The sequence below is a fragment of the Notamacropus eugenii genome, chromosome X, assembly GCF_028372415.1.
Source record: "Notamacropus eugenii isolate mMacEug1 chromosome X, mMacEug1.pri_v2, whole genome shotgun sequence".
Lineage (NCBI taxonomy): Eukaryota > Metazoa > Chordata > Mammalia > Diprotodontia > Macropodidae > Notamacropus > Notamacropus eugenii.
Window position 1 is genome coordinate 93,195,925 of NC_092879.1, and position 21,133 is coordinate 93,217,057.

A 21,133-nucleotide genomic window follows, 5' to 3' on the forward strand; every position below is an offset into this window, starting at 1 on the left:
AGATAGTATCCTGGAAACGATGAGCATGAATTTGGACAGATTTTGGGGAGATAGTGGAGGATGGAAAGGCCCAGGGTGCTATGGTCCATGGAGTCATGACAAGTTAGACATGAATGAGCGACAACAAAATATGGCACCCAAGGTTGAATACGATATTGCAGCTGTGGTCTGACCACAACAGAAGACAGTGGAATCCTAATCTCCCTTGTCTTAGAGATTATGCCCCCTCCCATTTCAGACTAGTATAATGTTCAATTTTCCGTGCAGCCACATATTGATTTACATTGAACCTGGAGTTCACTAATCTCCCTCCCCCAGATATTTTGCAAATAATTATGTACAAGCAAGATATACAAAAGGTAACTCTGAACTAATCTTAGAGGGAAGGAACCAAGATGTGAAGTTATGAAAGCTCAGAGGAAGAGAAAAGGAGTGTGAAAATGTTTGGGTTTGAGAGATGCCATTTTCTGTGCAAGGAATGGCAAAGAGGTCAGTATCACTGGGTCAAAGTGTATGTATTAGGGAGTAAAGTGTAAGAAGACTGAATGGGTAGGAGGGGGCAATGTGATGAAGGACTTTGAATGCCAAAGAGAGCATTTTGTATTTGATCCTGGAGGCAACTGAGGATTACTGAGTAAGGGAGTAACATGGTCATACTTGGACTCTATGACGATCACTTTGACAGCTTAGTGGAGGATGTACTGCAATGGAGAGAGATTTGAGGCAGGGAGACTGACAAGAAAGCTGTTGGAATTGTCCAGGCATGAAGTACTGAAAGGGTGGTGGCAGAGTCAGAGGTGAGTAGGGCAACAGATTAAATATGGGGAGTGAAAGAGAGCAAAGAACCTGGGTGAATGGGAGGATGGTGTGACCCTTGACAGTACTAGGGATGTTAAGAAGGGGAGAAAGTTGGGGAGGAAAGATAGTGTTGGACATGTTGAACTTAAGATGTCTATGGGACATTTAGTTCTAGGTGTAGAGTAGGCAGTTGGAAATGTGAGACCGGAGGTTAAGGCTGAAGTGGATCTAAGAATCATCTGCAGGGAAATGATCATTTGAATCCATGGTGATTAATCACTATGAGATTCACCAAGCAAAACAGTACAGAGGTTTGACAGACTTGGCTCTTCTCAGCAGTGGAAGCTTCTAAGACAACTCCAAAAGGCTCATGATGGAAAATGCTGCTACATCTAGAGAGAGAACTACGGAGTCTGAATGCAGAGCCAAGCGCACTATTTACTCTCTCTCTCTCTTGTTTTGTATTGGTTTGTTTCTTCTTTCTTGTGGTTCATTCCATTGGTTATAACTCTTTGCAACAAGGCTAATGTGAAAATATGTTTAATGTGAATGTATATGTAGGGCAGGGCAGCTAGGTGGTGCGGTGCATAGAGTGCCAGTGCAGGAGTCAGGAGCACCTGAGTTCAAATCTCACCTCAGACACTTGACACTCACTAGCTGTGTGACCTTGGGCAAGTCACTTAACCCCAATTGCCTCATCCTGGGTCATCTCCAGTCATCCTGATGAATACCTGATCACTAGATTCAGATGGCTCTGGAGGAGAAGTGAGGCTGGTGACCTGCACAGCCTTCCCTCACTCAAAACAAAGTCAAGTGCAAGTCAAGTCATCATTTCTCTGATGGCATGGTCTTCTTTGGCAACGAAGAAGGAACACACACACATATGTAGGGCATATGTCAGACTGCATGCCCTTTTGGGGGGTAGAGAGGGAGGTGGAGAAAATTTGGAACTCAAAAGCTTGTGGAACTGAATGTTGTAAACTAAAAATAAGTAAATAAAATTTTGAAAATTAAAAAAAAAACAGTACAGAAGGAGAAGAGAGCCCAGTACAGAGCCTTGGATGATAGTTGGCAGAGCGCAATTTGAAGATCCAGCAGAGGAGATGGAAGACAAGTCAGACAGGTAGGAGAAGAACCCAGAGAGTTGAATCCTGAATGTGGCCCACCCTAACTGTGCAACAATGAGCACATCAGAGGAACAGAGAGTTCAAGGTGGAAGGATCCTTGGAGGTCATCTAGTTCCATTCCCTCATTTTTCAGCTAAGGAAACTAAGTTCAGAGAGGTTAAGTTATTGGCTTAAGGTCACACAAATGGTAGCTCAGGTTTTTAACCCAGGACCTTCATCTTTTCCTTATACTTAGGTGCCTTTTAAATCAAGTCACCTCTAGCACAAATTTCTTCCATATGAATTTCCTGAGGGACATTTCCGCTTACTCAGAAAGAGCACTACCTAAGGCGAATTCAGATATAGTGGCTTCACTGTCACTGGGGATGAAAAGACACAGCTATGGAAATGTTGGAGGATTTCCATTTAGCATCTCTTTCTTGGACCTCTTCCAATTTCAATCAGATGCCATTCAAGAAATAACGGCAATTTCACTCCCCGACTATGTATACAGATCACTTCAACGAATGCCTTTATCTCGTTGAAATTACACAGATAACAAGAGAAGGCTGAATGGGTTTTACTTCGGGAGTCTTCCCTTCATCTTAACTCTTTCTTCAGCCACAAACATCTTTGCAATCTGATCGACTCAATGATTCTTTGCCTTAGTCACAGAATTTAAGAATGGGAAAGGACTTTATTGGCCATGTGGTCTAATCCATAACTGAAAGGAATCCCCATTTTAACAGGCCTGACAAATGGTTCTGCTTGAAGACCTACCACCTCTCAAGGCAGCCTGCTCTACTTCGGGCAGTGCTAGCTACTAGGAACTTTCCCCTGGCATCAAGTTTAAATTACTCCTAGGGGTGCCTTTGGGAGCCAAGCAGAACAAGTGTAAGTCCTCTTCCACATCCTTGAAAGACAGCTTGCACATCCTCCAAGTCTTCTCTCTTCCAAACTAATATCCCTGTTTCCTTCAACCGCTGCTTATTTGGCACATACTCAGAGCCATTCATCATCCTGGCTGCTCTCCTCTAGATATTCTCCAATTTATCAAAGTCCTTCTTAAACTGTGATGCCCAGAATCGAATACAGTACTCTCAATATAGCATTCACAAGGCTCTTCATGAGGTAAGGGACCTGAGAATTTGGGGGCTTCAGAAAGAATTCAACAAACATTTCCTGAGTGCAACGTTCTGTCCTAGGTGCTGTTTAAGAGCCAGTCCCTGCCCTCATGGAACTTATAGTCTAGTGGATGAATGATGAAGAGATTATCATTCTTCTGCTTCAGTTATACAGTGATTTTTTTAAAAGCAAGAGAAAAGAAAAACTGCCACAAGTAACTGTTTGAAAATGATAAGACTCTGGGAACCTCATGGAAAAGTAGGATATGAAAGGGAAAGAGAAAAACCACCAGCCACAATTTTGAATTACAGACCCTCTATCTTAAGGCTGTTTGCTTTGTTGGTCTTTATTAACTTTTACAAGGATACTCTCCATGGCTTCTTTACCCAAGTTCTTAGGAGCCAGCAAAATGAGTAGTAGAGTCCTTTGGGGGTAACGCCTGCCAACCACTCCCCCTTAAGGCAACTAGGTAACCATAAAGCCTTCTGCCTTACTTACCTTGCTAATAAAAGCCCTCAAGGAGGCAAATACATGCTTAAGAGACGCTTCTGATTGTCCATTTTTCAAAAAGGCAAGATGTATATCAAAGACTTTTTTCATTAATGGGTTGTGGCCATCATTGTTTAAGAGCTGATTCTGCAAGAAACAAGAAAACAACTGTATTTTTGCAACAATACACAGCTTTCTGTTCTTCTGATAAGCAATAGAGAAATAACTCTACTAACATACCTACTCATCAAACTGCTATGTTAGAGAAAATTATAAAGTCCAAGGTACAACCAAATAATGTTTTGATGAGATCCTTCTGTGGTGTCTCAAAATCTTCCACAGATGTTATCTGGAAGGGTTTCTTACCCCTTTTTATCAATCAGAAGGAGAAACCTAAGAATCTGAATTCCTTTTCCAGGGCCATAAAACAAACAAGGACCTAATGTTTACTTAAGCATACTGCCGGTAAAAGAATTATCAGTAGCCTCAACAAAGGTGCTAGCTGGAAAGAAACTTTGGATTTCTCTGTGGGAAAATGAACAAAGTGGGGGGGGGGGGTCACAGAACAAACAGAAATTTTTTGTCAAGCATCTACCTAGCATGTGTTTTTACTTTCAAATAGGGATTGCCATGAGGCAGTCTGTCTACTAGTGACATTAGATATTTGTCAGCAGAAAGAGATGACTCATCAGGCATGCACAGACTGCTCAGTTGTGGAAATGACATCTGCACGAAGAGGAGGGAAGAAAAGGCAGAGGAAAGTGAAGGGGAGCAGATATTTCGATTCAAAGGCAATTTGTAGGTTTCAGTATCTTAGAAACCCTAGTCAACTCCCCTTGGACTCCACCTCCTTGCCCCAAACAGAGGAAGGACTGAAATGGAACAAGAAAACAAGAGGAAAAAACCAATGCTCCAATGGACTGCAGAGCTGTGACAGATCCAAGGCTAAGCTCCACAGCTGGGCCTCCCTTGTCCAGCAACCAAGTCACAGCAACCAAAAGCAAATGAGGAATACAAGGACAGTGCAAAGCTGGATGACACATGAAATCTATTCTGATGTCCCTCATCCAGTCTGCCTTTACTGTACTCCTTGAAACTTGCACATCAGGTTTTGCATGGCCAAAGTGAAGGGCGGGAGAAAAGCATTTGATCTGGATTACTTAGGCAAAGACAAAATCCTTTAGATTTCTATCCTTTGCCGGGTGCAGAGAGCCAGTCTGGAGAGGCCAAGAGTGGCTGTATGACCATGGGCAAATCACTTGCCATTTCAGTGCTCACAAGCAACCTTCTAAGACTGAGTTACACAGGAACTGATGATGATTTGCAACCACAGAGGGAGTTTCTACACTGGGAATTTCCCAAGCTGATGAAATCAGAAATCCAAAAAAAAAAAAAAAAACCAAAACCAAAACCAAAAAACCAAAGCCCAGAGCAACAATCCTATGAGATCATTGTTTCAATGTTCAATTGAGTTTTGGCAACAGGGGCTGAGACAAATATCTCAAAAACAACTATATCTCAAAGAAAGAAGCACCTGGCTTGACTCCACATCCCTTTGGAGCTGCTTAAGCAAAATGACTAAGGAATAAATCATGCCATAAAAACCTTCGATTTAATTCTGTCCTTTTAAGAAAAACTATACAATCTATTTTAAAGATGGCATTTAAAAATAATAGACTAGAATCATAAACTCACAGAACAGTAATGCTGGAAGGGACTAGAGAGATCATCTAGACTAGCCCTCTAGGAGCAAAGGGAAGGGAAAGGACTTGACCAAGGTCACATCACTAGTTGGTGGCACATTTCCTGGCTTCCAGCCCAGTAGTCAATGCTACCAATACCATACTGCCTCTGGCTTTGCCACCAACCCTCTCTGGGCCTCAATTTTGACCTATGCAAATTGATGGGTTGGACCAAATTTTCTCTTAAGAGCCTTTTTGGTCTTAGATTTGATGATTCTAGTTGGCTTCTGTCTCAAATTTTTCATCTGCAATGACCAAGAGTACTCTGACTCCCAGATCTTACCTTGAAGCATTGTGTGAAAAAGGAGATGGTATCCAGCACTGTGAGGGAAACCTCAGTGGCTGTGTTGCCTTCAAGGAGTGCCTGGTGGAAAATGTCAGCTTCAGATGTTCCAGAACCTATAATCCAGAAAGAAATCAAAGCTTTGACTAACACACAAATTCATGGGATCATTCGGAATGAATCGTCCTACACGACTACACACACAGAGACAAGAACACAGGGTGATCTTGATAGCTGCTATCTGAAGAAGGAATTTCCTTTACTCCTCATGATTCAAACACTAAATCTAGGCTGCCTTTGAGGCAGCATGGCCCTGGGGAGAGAATGGTGACCTCTGAAGCTTACTATTATTAGATGTATGACCATGTGCCAAGTCACTTAATATTTCTGAGCCTGATTGTTCATCAGCAAAACAGGGATAATCCTACCTATCGCATGTCCCTCATACAATCATCGTGTGGTTCCAATAAGATAACATGGAACATTTTTTGCAAACTTCAAAGCATTATATAAATGTTAGGTGGAATGATATTATTATTATGAGCATTTCTATATCAAGCAGCTAAAGCCAGTTATCCATTTGGGCTCCGTTTCCATGATAACTCTGTATCAATAGCTCTGCTAAAAATGGTCTCATCATTAATCTACCTCAAGTGTTCCCCCTAATCACCTTTTATCCTCCACTTAGCTACCAAAGTGATATTTGTAAAGTACAGGGCTGACCATGTCACTCCTCCCCACCTCTATTCAATAAACTCCCAGTGGCTCTGTATCTCCTCCAAAATCAAACACAAAATACTCTGCCATTCAGAGTCCTTCACAACCCGGTGCCTTCTTCCTGTCCAGTTTTCTTGTACCTTCCATTCCCTGCCTCCCCCCATCCCACACACATTCTTTGTGATACGGTGCCACTGGCCTCTTTGCTGTTCTTCCAATAACATGCTCTGTCTCCCAACTCAGGGTATTTTCATTGACTGTTCCCTGTGCCTGGAATGCTCTCCCTCCTCATCTTTGTCTCCTGGAATTCCTGGCTTCCTTCAAGTCCTAGCTAAAATCCCATCTCCTCCAGGAAGCCTTTCCCTGGCCCCCTTCATGCTAGCACCTTCTCTGTTGATTCTCTCCAATTCGTCTTGTTTACAACTTGTTTTTACATAATTCAAGTGAGAATTTGTGTAAAGCACGTAGTGGGCAGTCACTGAGTGTCTCCTGAGCAGTCACTAGAGAAGCAAGCAGCTCACCTTTTGGTCATAGATTTATTTATATTGTTTTTCTCTGCATGTCTCCATCGGTAACAGGGTTCAGCTTCCTCACTCCCAACATGTGTGTCTCTCCACCACCCTTTGGTGACTGTGGTATTCCATGCTTTGTAACCATTTACATTAGAAAGATAGGCCTTTGTTTCAGGGATATGCTCAGGGCCATTAAAAGCACTGAAGACTTTTCCAAATGTTCAATGCAGGGTCTGGGTCCTAATCCACTTTTATTCTTGGGTCAAGATAATTTTATTGACGGATGGTTGAGCTCTATACATCATCCATTCAGCTGCCTAGCACTAGCTTAACGACAGGTATTCTTCCACCATTTGGGTTTTTCCTACATGGATAGTTAGGCCAATTTTTTTTTAATTTATGGATCTCATTTAGGAAATGATGCAAAATTCTTGGGTTGCAAATGGAAGCATCTGGAGGTTTTTACCATCCATCAGAAATTCCCCTTAAATTTGGCTTCCAGGCTGAACATCCTCTGTGACAAACACATTTGGCAAGTATATGTCTCCCAGGTTTATGCCTTACTTGATATCACTAATAAGATGGTCACTAAAGTACTCATATCCCATGACCTCCTCCTCCATTCTACCTCAGCTGCATACAGACATGGTCAGACCCTTGATCTTGCCATCACCCACAAGTGTTCCATGGGCAAGAACCCTGAAATGCCTTCATCTGGTCATAATCTTTTGCCATTCCATCTTTCCCAGTGCTTTATGACCCCTGACTCTGTTCCATCTGAATGTGATCCCTCCACCCTCAATTCTTTCCCAGGCCATCATCCCTGTACTGATTACGCTGTCTTCCTTTCCCCATATTGATCCTTTGGTGAACAGTCCAACTCTACACGATCTTCTTACACTGCAGGTCCTTGCTCCCTTATTCTATTACCAGTTATACCCGGCCAAGGCTCAGCCTTGGATTACTCCCATCATCCATTGCCTTGACTTCTATTTGTGTAATGTTGAACACAGCTGAAGAAATTCACAAAACTGTGCTAACTGGGTCCATTACAAATTTATGTTACACAATCTCAAACAGGCCCTCATCATGGCAAGGCAATCCTTTAACATCTTCTTAATCAATTCCCAATTCCACTCACTACAGGGGCTTTCCCAAATCTTTTTATCACCCCCCAAATCTCCCATAGCTCATATTCCACTGAAAAAAGTAAGGTCATTCACTGTGAGTTTTCTTCCTCCATCTCACATCCCTCAGATGCCTTTTTCTACTATCTGTTCTTTCAATTGTGTTTCAGGGAGAGGTGGCCCTTTTCCTTGACAAGGTAACCTCCCCGCCACCACATGCACAAGCCATCTCATTCTCCATTATCCCCATTCTCTCACTAATCTCCAATTTCTCCTTGTCTCCAGTAGGCTTCTTCCTCAATGCCTACAAACATACCTGATTCCCCAACCCTCAAGAATCCCTCACTTGATCTATCCCCCTCACTACACCAACTTTCATCCTATATCTCACCTGCTTTTCATTTCCTCTCACTTTCTTAATTCTCTGAATTTTGGCTTCCAACCTCATCACTCATCCAAAACTGCCATCTCCAAAGTTACCAGTGATCTCTTAATTGACAAATCTAACGGCCCTTTTCTCAAAATCCTTATCCTTCTTCACTTCTCTGCAGACTTTGACACTTCAGTCATTCTCTTTCATGGATATTTTCTTATCTCTAGATTTTTGTTGGGCCATTCTCCCCTGATTCTCCTACTGACTCTCTCTTAGGGCTCCTTCTCAGTCTTGTTTGCTATATTTTCATCTGGGTCTTACCGGCTAATGTTGGGTATCCCCAAAAAGTCAACATTAGGCTCTCTTCTCTTATACAGTTTTGCTTAGTGATCTCATCAGCTCCCATCGATTCAATTAACATCTCTGAACAGATGATTCTCAAATCTATTTATCCAACCTTAATCTCTTTCCTGACCATCTACCTACTGGACATCCTGAACTAGATGTCCCATACACATCTTCAACTCAACATGTCCAAAACTGAGCTCATCATATTTCTCCCCAAACACTCCCCTCTAACTTTTCTATTACTGTCAAGGGCACCACCATCTTCCCAGTCATCCAAGCCCACAACCTAAGTGTCATCCTCAACACTACTAGGTAGCATTGTAGTGGACAGAATGCAGGACCTGGCCTCGGGAAGATCTGAATTCAAATATGACCTCAGACTCATTCTAGTTGCGTGACCTTGGACAAGTCTGGATTATGTTTGTAAAATGGGGAATAATGCTAGCACTCACCTCCTAAGGTTGTTGTGAAGATCAAATGAGAGAATATCTCGGTACATAGTAGGTGCTATGTAAATGCTTATTCCTTTCCTTTTCCTTACTCTCTCTCATTCCTCATATCCAATTAGTTTCCAAGTCTTGTTGATTCTATTTGTGTAACGTATATACCAGCTTTTCTCCCCTGACACTGCCACTCCCCTAGTGTGGGCTCATCACCTCCTGCTTGAACTATTGCAATTGGCTTCTGGTTTGTCCTCCTGCCCAAAGTGTCTCTCCACTCCAGTTTATCCTCCACTCAGCTCTCAGGGTCATATCTTTCTGAAGTGCAGTTCTGACTATGTAACTACTTCCCCGCCCCTCCCACACACCAACCCCATCCTTCCCAACCTGCTAATGTAAAATAAACTTCAATGGCTCCCTATTACCTTCAGGATAAAATATAAAATTCTATTTGGCTTTTAAAGCCCTTCATAACTCAATCTCTACTTTTCCAGTCTTCTTATACCTTACTCTTCTTCACATACTCTGTGATTCACTGCCCCTGGACTCCTTGTTGTTCCTCCCACATGATACTGCGTCTCCAGACTGTGCATTCTCATGCACTATTCCCTCATACCTGGAATTCTCTCCTTCCTCATTTCTATCTCGAGGCTTCCCAGAAGTCTCAGTTAAAATTCCACTTTCCTCCTTAATGCTTCTCCCTTTCCTCTGTTGATTATCTCCAATTTATCCTAGATAGCTTGTTTGCATGTTGGTTTACCCATTAGATCATGAACTTCTTAAGAGCAGAGACTATTTTTTTGCCTTTTTTCTGCCCACAGAATCCTGGTGTATACTGCTTCCTTCCTTCCCTTCCCTCTCTCCCTCTCTCCCTCCCTCCTTCCTTCCTTATCTTGGCAAGATGGAACACTGGCTAATATAAATTTGGTCAAATTTAATAAAGATCAATGTAAAATTTTACTTTTGGGTTCCAAACAGTTTCCAAATTACTACGAATTTTAGTGGACTGTCAGCCCAAGCTGAGTCAATCATGTGATACGGCAACCCAAAAAGCAATTCAGTCTTAGACTGCATTAAGAGAAGCCTAGAAAAGTGTGCTCTTTCTTGGTCAGGTCATATCTACAAGTGTGGATCCTATTCTGGGTTCTGCCTTTCTGGAAGGCTTGATAAAGCAGAGAACATTCAGGAGACAATCAGATGGTGAAGGACTTTGACATCATGCCATGGGAGTATTGGCTGAAGAAACTGAGGAATGCTTAGTCTGGAAAGAACATGGAGGGGGACCCAATACCCCTCTTTAAGTATCTGAACAGACGATACTATTGCTTGGCCCTAGAAGGCAGAATTAGAGACAATGAGTAGACATTGCAAAAGATGCAAATTTTGGTTTGATGTAAGGAACCACTGTCTAATAACTTGAGCCATCCTAAAGCTGAAGGGGCTGCCTCAGAAAGGAATGGGCTCCCTTTCACTGGAGGCTTCAGGCAAAGACCCAGTGACCACTTGTTGGGTATATTGTCATGGGCATTCTTGTGTAGATACAGGTTGGACTTTCTGAGGTGCCTTCAAACTTTGGATGCTGTCATTCCGTAATATATTAAGTCAGAATATTACCTATATTTGATTTTAATAGTAGGAAAGAAATCTGTGCAATGAAAAATGAACCATGTCACAAAATTCATCGAGGGGAAAATGTAAAAAAAAAAAAAGGAACCTAATTCATTGATATTTAAGTAAGAAAGACTATGGAGGTCCACAATTGTTGAATGTGAAAAATATACATAGTTCTATATAGTCACCTATGAGAATAAGCATGGAGTATTGGCTAGAGAGCCCTGAGAGTCAGAAAAACCTAGTTCAAGTTCCACTTCTGACCTCTTCCAGCTAAATGCCCAGGGGCAAGTCACTTGACTGTTCAGTGCCCCAGGCAGCCCTTGCTCACTGGCATTGGTAGAGAATGTTTCCTCATCTGGGATACTGATGAAATCACAGGTCCAGTTCAAAAACCAAAAAATGAGCAAGGATCTCCACAGATGTGGATACATGGATACATCATTCATTGCATTCTTTCTAGACCATTTAGAAGTCAGGGTTCTTTAAATGAGAGTTGATTCTAATGAATCATTCCATGGACTTCTTACACTTACTGTGATTAAGTGTGAATGAGCTTTCAAGGCTACTTAGGTGCTGAAGCCGGGCCTGCATCACCCCTGTCCGGTTACGAAGGGCTGGCATGGTCTGGGACTTTCTGTCTACTCCAAAGTGTTTGGACAGCCAGGCATCATGTACCCTGAAATAAAGACCACATATAAAAGGTCAAATGAGCTAACAATACTGTATAATGTTAGATGAATCATCTAAGGTTTCTATCCAATAGTAGCTAGGGCATTCCTGCTGCACACAATGCTGTGCTACATGTAATCTAGTGTTTGATAAACCCCAAGATCCAAGCTTTTGGGACAAGAACTCACTATGTGAGAAAATTAGTGGGAAAAGTGGAAAGCAGTTAGACCAACATCTCACACCATATACCAGGATTAGGTCAAAATGGGTACATGATTTAGACATAAAAGGTGATGTAAACAAGTTAGGGAAGCATGGATCAATTGACCTGTCAGATCTATGGATAACAAAAGAGTTTAATGATCAAACAAAAGAAAGAGAGCATTATGGGAAATAAAAGAGATCATTTTTATTACAGTATATTAAAAAGGTTTTATACAAACAAAACCAATGCAGCCAAGATTAGAAGGAAAGCAGAAAACTGGGAAAAAGATTTTTATAAAATACATTATTTATTTATTTTTGAGTTTTCAACATTCACTTCCACAAGAATTTGAATTCCAAACTTTCTCCCCATCTCTCCTCACCCCAGGATAGCATGCACCCCATTCACCCCTTCTTCCTGTCTGTCCTCCCTTCTATCACCCCACCTTCTTCTATGCCCCTCCCCTCTATTTTCCTGTAAGACAAACTAGATTTCTATACCCCACTGCCTGCATATCTTATTTTGGGGAAAAAAATTTTACAGTAGGTTTCTCTGATAAAGGCCACATTTCTCAAATATATTGAGAACTGAGTCAAATCTATAAGAATACGAGTCATTCCCCAAGAAAATGGAATCACTTCTGACTTGAGTGATTCATTAATGATAAGACATCAGAGTTACTTAACACAAATACACAAACACCACCTAAACCACCCTCTTCCTTTAGTCTTTGACAGTCCTTAATCATTAATTTGCTTGTTTTTTAAAAAAGGTTTCCCCCCAATAACCTAACAACTAACATCCAGAAAAATTCTTTTACAACATAGCTAACCTAATAAGGTGTCTGCTAGTCTATCCTTTACCACATCAGTACATTCTCCAGACAAAGACTAAAAACTGTGACAACTAGATAGCCTATCATTCTTCAGACAAAACAGGAAAAAATGATAAATATGTTAAACTCTTTTTTTAAATACTACATTAAGTATGGAATAATTTTAAATACACACAAAACAATTCTACTTTCAAATATTTCTTGTTAAAACAAATAGGTAGTTCTCCTTCCCTGCAAATTTATAAAATAGCAATTTTAGCCACTGGGGCTTTGGTAGTAAAAATGAAAGGATGAAGTAAGTACCAGATCGTCCACATCTTCCTCCTAGGGGACAGTTTGCCTACATGATGAATATAACAGAATGTGGGCAGAAGTGCCACCTTTTCTCTTGTTATCATTTTAGACATTTCTACTTTCTCCCTGGATCTGACCCTCTTCTCTCATCTTCTGGAGAATAGTAGGAGCAAATCTAATAAGAGTGAGATCTCATAGGCTAATAATCTCAGCCTACCCTTGGGGAAAAAAATGACTATTTGTTCCGATGGCTATCAATACTGAATTCTGCTCACATGGACCGACTGGGTGGTCTTTGCCTACACAATGAGTTCATCACTCTAGTTTTCTAAGGCAGAACTTGAAAACTAAGACTGCCCTCTTGTGGAATGAAATCTATAAAAACGATGAAAAACATGGTAGAGGCATTTTCTAATAGAAGATAATCTACCTTGCTATGTTTCTCTTCCCCGTGTATCTGAAATGAAACAAGCACACTCTAGAAAGAAAAAAAAACACAATAGTACATTAGTAGCATTCAGGAAAATGTGGTATAATCGCTGCAATTTAGCAAATCATTTTAAGACCACATTAGCTGCGTGCACATGTGCATGTGAAAAAAGAGAACACATCCAAGTCCTATTACCCTAGACATGTTTACTATCCCTTTTGGCCCATACGCACATGCTCACATGCAAGCGTGCGCGTGCGCACACACACGCACACACACACACACACACACACACACACACACACACACGGCACATAGGCTCACTAGGCTCCTTTGCCTACAATGACTTGCTATAACTAGTCTCATAGGCACAAGACATAGCCCTTTTGTCCTGTTCCAGCACTAGCTACAGCCATCTCACCATACACTTCTCTTCTAACTCTCATCTGGGCTCTCTTGCCACAGTTCTTAATACCTGAAAAATACTGCTGAATTCTGATTCAGCTTGCTTAATCACAGTGGTTTGTAAACCTGCTTGCTAACTTCTAACTCACTAACTACTCCACGGTGACAATGTTTCCTAAACATTTTTTGATGACCTTTAATCAAAAGTTTATAGCGGGAATCCTCTCTTTCTTTCGGGAAGCACTCAGCAACAGAAGCGATATATGTATCATCCATGGAACGTTAAACTTTAGGTGTCACAGTAAACCTATTCACTTTCAAAACAGATACAAATTTAGCAGTACAGCACAAGTAACCCCTTTCAAATCACTCTCCTCCAGAAGGTCTGGAACTTACTCCCAAATTACTGCGATCTTATGTAACAGCACAGACATTCGATTCCAGGAATGAATTGCTGGCTAACCCCACAGCTGCTTCAAACCCAGGAGTGAAACGAAGCTACTTCAGGCTAGTTCTAGACAGATCACCCAGGACTCCAGATGGATTGTAAACATGGAATGTTCATTGCTGAAGTATGTGGCAATATGGCAGGTGTTTCGTATCACCATTTGTTCTGCTTCTACAGGTAAATACCACATTTTAAATCGTGGCTTCCAACATAGGCAAAAGCAGGGAAAAAACTGTTAGTGCAGAAGTAGCCCGGATAAAGTTACAGGAGTACACGTGTAACAAGGAAGACTTACTCAAGAAGTACTAGAATGTTTAGGAGCTCCTGAGGAGACACTTTGTTCCAGTAAGTTAGAAGAGTATCTAAAAATGAAATAACAGCAAAAATGTCACACCTTGAACCTCAACTTTCTTGACTCCATAGGTCTTATTTCTTTATTTATTAACAGATTGTTTTTTCCACATCTTATTGGATCATTACACATAAGGGAAATCACAAAGGGTTTTCAAGTTGTGATGTCACTTAGTGAAAGTATGTGTCTCTGCCTCAAGTGTGTTACATGCTAAGTACAGGTAACGGCTTTCTCCTTGTTTCATACCAGACCGCATCCTATGCACTAGAATGAACCTGTCTCCCAGGGCAAAAACGTTGTCATGCCCACAAATTTCCCCATTTGAGAGATTCGTTAGTAAATGGCTACTGAGATAGGAAAACTAAAATACTCAAAGCGGAATTCGACATTTTAAAATTGTAGTTTATTTTTTATTAATAAACACTAACACGTGCAGTCATCACATAGTCGGAAGTAAAGGTCAACAAATGCTTGCTGACTGACTGATGGATTATCCTGAGCACATTAGTGACCCATCATGTCTTACGTAGGCTGTGACTTACCTTCAGAAATCATTTTGATAATGTACAGGTAGCACATCAGAAGGCTTCTAATTTCATACTGGTCCAGTCTGTTATACTGGGACATACTATTTCGTGTAGAACTTCTTGTCTGTAACAGAAATAACACACCTCTGATCAACTCAAAGGTGCTGCTTTGCAGGTTGTTCATTTTAATATGAACAACACAAGTTTGTAAGACTGAATATTTCATTTGACAAAGATTCAAATCATTTTCTCATGAATCCTGTTTGTGGGAAAATAAAAAACTGACACGAAGGAGGAATCTGCACACACTATTATATTTCGTCATCATCTGAAAGCAAATGGCCCAAAACTCCTAGTAAAATCAATGGAAATTTTTCTTGGGAGATGATAGCAAGATTCCACTCTGAAACATCATAGATAAATAACATCTCTACCAAGGCCAACTTGGATGCCTCGTCATCATTTGGAAGTAACCCTAGGTTCTACAGGGCTACACCAGTGGTGGAGCATAACCTTTGGCAGGTTCCACATTGTGGAACGTCTCTGAGCGTGGTTCTGGCATTATCTGGAGACTAAGAGGCAGCTAGGTGGGGATGCAGTGAAAAGACAGCAATGAGCCTGGTGTCAGGAAAACCTGAATTCAAATCCAGTCTCAGACTCTTACTAGCTACGTGACCTTGGGGAAGTCATTTTATCTGTCTGCCTCAGTTTCCTCAACTATATAATGGAGACAATAACAGCACCTGCTTCTCATGGTTGTGGGGATCAGATGAGATAATATTTGCCCTAGGCATGGAAAGCATCCAAAAGTATCACAGAAATGAAATTGATTATAACTTGACATTCAGGAAACAACTGGCATAGAAATCCTACCACAATCAGTTTTCTGTGGGTGTAATCCGACCACTGACTAGTTGGAGCAAAGATCAAAAACAATATCAAATGAGAAAGACTAAAGATGAGAAGATGAAACTAGGAAAAACAAACAGCTCCAACCTTATCTATTCAAACAAACCATTGACAGGAATACAAAGGAGCAAATATATTGACCTTGCTTATCACTGTTTCCTGAAAGAGTGGAATTGATATTTTAAAAAGCCATTGGGCCACCAAACACTTGATGTCCCTACTCAATGGAGAGAAATGACAGCTAAGGGCAACCTTACTTTTAGAATGCAAACTCATCTGTAGACACCACCGAGGACCAAAGATCACATCACCTTTTAAAACAGCAAAACAAAACCACAACAACAAAAGAGCAAACAAGTCTATAGAAAGTTTCACATGCAACTCAAATAAGCCCTATCATTCAAAGAGTGTTTATGATGAAACTGATAGGATAGCATCTAAATGTAAAATGGACCACATTTAATGCTTTTATAATGATCTATTTTTATTATCAGTAATTTTCGTCATCACCTCAACCTTCACCTACATTTCAATAAAGTTGGTTTCCTTTGTAATCTCATGTTTTTTATTTTATGCATTTAAAAATTATTATAATGAGAGATCAGTAGGCTTCCCCAGACTGCAAAGGGTCCATGAGATAAAAAAGGTTAAAAATCTTGGTGTTACATATATAACCTATCCCAGATTGCTTGCCATCTTGGGGAGGGGGAAGAAAATTTGTAACTCAAAATCTTATAAGAAATAAATGTTGAAAAAAAGAAATCAACGTTGAAAACTATTTTTACATGTAAGTGGAAAAAATTAAATTATTTGCTAAAATAATTTTACTAAAAACTAATTTTTAAAAATAAAGTTTTCAAAGTGGAAAAAAAGAACCTAAAAGAAACAGAAACAGCCCTTATAAGGAAATTGGGAAAAGGGTCTGGGCCAGAGCAAGTATACACTTGGATAATTCATATTAAAGATAACAAGGCAGTTGGAGAAGAGAAAATACCAAAAGAATGGGAAATAAACCATGGATGATGTTAATATCCCAATAAGCTGACTGAGAAAACATCAGTTACTACTGATCCATATGCCTCCCTTCTCATCTTTATAAAATCTTTATGAGAATGATCTACATGTATATCTAAAGTAACCTCAAAGAAAATTCTGCTACCTCATGTGACCAGCCCTGGGCAGACTAATCCTCTCCCCTTCCTGGATCTCAGTTTCTTTTGTCAAATGAGACTGTTAGACTAGTGTTAGACTACAATTTGGGTTCTTTTCTTTTTTATTCTCCCAGGTTCACCTCGTTTCTGTGGTAGCCGAGCAATGGCTCAGAAAGAGCCCACTTAAGGAAAACCTTCTGGGTCTTGTCTCTGTGCCCTTTCTCAGACCAAGCAGACTTGGTAAGAGAACTTCACTATACATTTGAGGACATTCAGACAGGCAATTTTAAAAGGAAGGTAACTTGAATTCTTTTTTATCCCAGTTAACTTCATTACCATATTATACAACAATGAAGAGTAAAAAAAAGTTGGACCAGACCTACAGATAAGGAGAATTCAGAATTCTTTTGGAAACATGAAGAAAAATGTGGCCACCTTTATTATGGCAGAAACCACTCCCTCACTCAGGTATTTATTAAGCACATACTATGTTCTGGGCACAGTGCTGAAAGTCTGAGTTCTACACATTCAGACATAGTAATGACGGTGTGTGAGGGGGACAGAGAAGAGAAGGCAGGAAGACCTAGGTCCCATCCCTGCCTCTGACACATGCTAAGTCCCCACAGGAAAGTGATTTGATCTTTTAGTTCCCTAGGATACTCTCTGTGACTACAAGTTACAGACGCATTTCAAATCTGCAGTGGTAGAGGAAGATTCCACACTGGGAGGTCCCCCCTTTTTCAAAGATCCACCTCCCTTGGCTCCCCTTCCATCAGTGACTGTATAGTACACAGACTTCAAATCTGAACATATAAGCCCTCTGGAACACTTTTCATGGTGCTAAGGATGAAAGATGATAATAATAACAGACATTTCTTTAGTGTTTAAAGCTTTGCAAGATTATCTTATTTGACACATTATCTTATTTGAGTCTCACAATAACTATGTGACAACATGACTAATGTGGAAATATGTTTAATATGATTGTACACGTATAGCATATATCAGATTGTGCTTGCCATCTTGGGGAAGGGGAAGGGAAAAAATTTGGAACTCAAAATCTTTTTAAAAAGAATGTTGAAAACTAAAACTAAATAAATTAAATAAAAAACCCAGTAACTCTGTGAAGTATTAGATATTTGTATACCTATGCACAAGTAAGGAAACTGAGGCTCAAAAAATTACATGATTTGCCCAGGATCACACAGCTGGTATCAGAGGGGTGAGGGGCATGAAGATCTTACACAAATCTGTCCTGTCTTCAAGTCTGAAACTTTTCACAATACCACATTCTTAGAATTAGCCCTCTTCAATTTAAGATTTTCCTCAAAATGGTGGGGGAGCGGGGAAAGGAGGAAATAAACATTTATTAACTGTCTACCATTCACCAGGCACTGTGCTAAGTACTGTACGGATATCTCATTTGATCCTCACAACTTGGGGATGTAGGTGCCATCATTACCCCCATTTTGCAGTTAAGGAAACTGAGGCAGGCAGAACTTAACTTACCCAGACTCACAGAGGTCGGAAATGTCTGAGGCCAAATTTGAAGTCAGGTCTTTCTGACTAGGCCCAGTGCTCTAAGCACTACACCACCAGCTGCCAAGTACTACCTAGTAGGTGGTTAGAAGAAAACCCCAAATGGCTTCTTTCCAGAATCCCATCTTTCAAGGATGGAAACCTTACATTGTCAGTTGTGCTGCTCAGGGAGCCTCTTGAATCTTCTCTTTTGATTCCATGTCCATTGGGAAAGGAGGTGCCATAGGCTAGAAAAACAACATCCATCTAAATGTTAGGAATGAGAATGAAATTGCCAAGAAATTTCAAAAATCAGCATTTGACTAATTTCCAAATACGTTTTTAGAGAAATCCTGGCAACGTACAATGGAAAATGTTTGTAAAACATTTGAAAGCAAAGCAGAAAATATGCCACTTAAGACTGTATCTCATTATTCTCTCACATTATTCTCTCACATACAAGAAATTCCTTGGAAGGAATAATAACTCCTAGAAAGCCAGAGGTGGAAGGGACCTTTACAATCATTGAATATGACCTGCTCGTTTTGTAGTTTGGGCTTGCCTGACATTCCCCCATCTAGTGAGGGAGGATTTGGGACTCGAATTCAGGCTTCTCGATTCCCAGGCTAGCCTCTTTTTCCTCCAATTCGTTTTCCCACTATAACCAAGACTGCAGGAAGCCATCTTTAATGCAGATGTTTAAGAAACAAAAGAGGTGTTCTCATTACCAGTGAAATGGTTATAAAGTTGAAAAGTACTTCCTTACTTGCATCTTTCTCTGCCACCAGACTTCCTCTATTTGAAGGTGAAGTAAAGCCACATACAAATTCATCCCTGGATGCCTGAAACACAATGTAAGGCCAGAGACATTTTAAACGTCACCAAATCAAGAACTTGTCTGCATGAAAAACAGGAAACAACCTAAATGTCCAACAGTTGGAGACTGGCTAAAAAAATTACGATACATCAATTCATTGGAATATTATTAAAGACTGTTAAAGATGACAAATACGAAACATGTAAAGGAAATATGTAATGGCCTGTGTGAAGTGATATGGAGTGATCTCTGCATACACACTGAATTAAACTAGAAAGATAGACAGTTATAAGGAAGCAACATCGAGCCAAGGTGGCAGAGCTTCACCTCCACTTGAAAGAGGATCTAGAATTAAAGTACTTGCTCTGTTCCAATGACTTGAGGATGGAGACTCTTTTACTTCTGTCTTCATATCCCTAGTGCCTAGTATAGTGACAGGAGCCTAGTAGGTGCTTTAAAACACCTGCTGACTGATTCTATTTTGCCAGGTATTTCATCTAAGATCTAAGATACCTTGTTTTGTATATTTATATTTGGTTCTGCTAGAAGGTCATTAGGTTGATCATTTAAAAGAATATTTCCAAAGGATTCTATATCACAGAAAGATGCTGACTTGATCTTAAACAAAAGCACTGCAACTCATCACACAAGTCGAAATGAATAGTGATGCTCCTGGAAAGATGGAGGTACCAGGTGCTCGCTGAAGTTGTATTGAATAGAGGAGGCTGCTAGCTATGCAGACCTGCAGCCAGGTAAAGGAGGTCATATACATACATATACATATACATATACATGTGTGTGTATAAATATATTCACCTTTGCTTCTGGGTTAAGAATCTGAAGTGCGTTCAGAACGTTGCTAGAACAAACCTAGCCAAAGGGGGGGTGGGGCTGGGGAAGCAGAAGCTAGTGAAAGATTTTGAAATCATCTGGCTATCACTATGCAAAATTATGAAATTGCATCTGAATAGTCTATAATGAAATTACTTCATAAGTGATTAATGAGCCAACTTGCTAACAGCGGACTTTGGATTCAGGGATTTTAAGATCGTCTTTGAATTTGAGGTCTGTTGTTGCTACGTGAGTTTTGAGGCAACTACATGTTTTTGATGTCTATGTAACTTGAAGAATTCCAGAGTGTAGTTATTTTTAATTTAGGAATGCAAGATAAATGAAATGTAACCGGGAAACATGAGAATGTTAATAATATTCAGGCCCTAAGCATGTATTGTAATTAGTGAAATTTTGCTATTTGAGGTAAAAACTCTTGGGACTAAAATTTTGTATCATTTTGAGTTCCAGTGATAGGGATGGTTGTCAGAATTGTCATGAAGCCAGCAGTCCATCCGTCAAGGAGAAAATGGCATGTGCTGCAGTCTGAGAACTGCTACAGGTGGATGTCTGTCCCCGGGAAAAGTTGAGGGAATTACTTTGGCATGGCCTAAGATAGGATCCTGTTGACTCAGTTTTCCCATGGTGCTGTTTGAACAGGAAATTTCCCATCTGGTTAATCCTGAGTCTGGCCATGGTGCCCTTTGAATAATGTGGAGCTTTGTTTCATGCTTCTCTATTAAATATGACTCATGCCTGAAATCAAACAAAGTTTGATTTTCCTGTTGTGGCATATGTTGTGTCAGTATGTGCCCTTGAAGGAACAGCCTTGACATTGTTATAACTACGTCCCTTCCTTTTTCCTTTTGTATCAAATTTCCACAAACTGTGAAGTGTAGAAGTTTTGTAAGTACAATACTAAATCTATTAATTAATAGGTTAATACTGGGACATCACCGAGTGACTATTATAGGATACAATTATGAAAAATCTTACAATTTTAGTCTGTATTTGTGGTCAAATTATAATTCAGGGATGATACCTAAGGTGGCAATGAGACAAAGTAAT

At 40.3% G+C, this 21,133-nt stretch overlaps 1 protein-coding gene across 2 annotated transcripts in view; it reads right to left on the bottom strand.

Moving 5' to 3' along the window:
• The window catches only part of DOCK11 (dedicator of cytokinesis 11), a 193,572-nt gene that overhangs the window by 43,590 nt on the left and 128,849 nt on the right, over nt 1-21,133 (bottom strand). For both annotated transcript variants that reach the window (XM_072625882.1, XM_072625880.1), the window contains 8 exons: nt 19,184-19,259; nt 18,586-18,665; nt 14,855-14,963; nt 14,256-14,322; nt 13,108-13,155; nt 11,208-11,350; nt 5,544-5,659; nt 3,528-3,665 (listed from right to left, as the gene is read on the bottom strand). In XM_072625882.1, the coding sequence (XP_072481983.1) occupies nt 3,528-3,665; nt 5,544-5,659; nt 11,208-11,350; nt 13,108-13,155; nt 14,256-14,322; nt 14,855-14,963; nt 18,586-18,665; nt 19,184-19,259 (777 nt within the window). The remainder of the gene's footprint in view (nt 1-3,527; nt 3,666-5,543; nt 5,660-11,207; nt 11,351-13,107; nt 13,156-14,255; nt 14,323-14,854; nt 14,964-18,585; nt 18,666-19,183; nt 19,260-21,133) is intronic.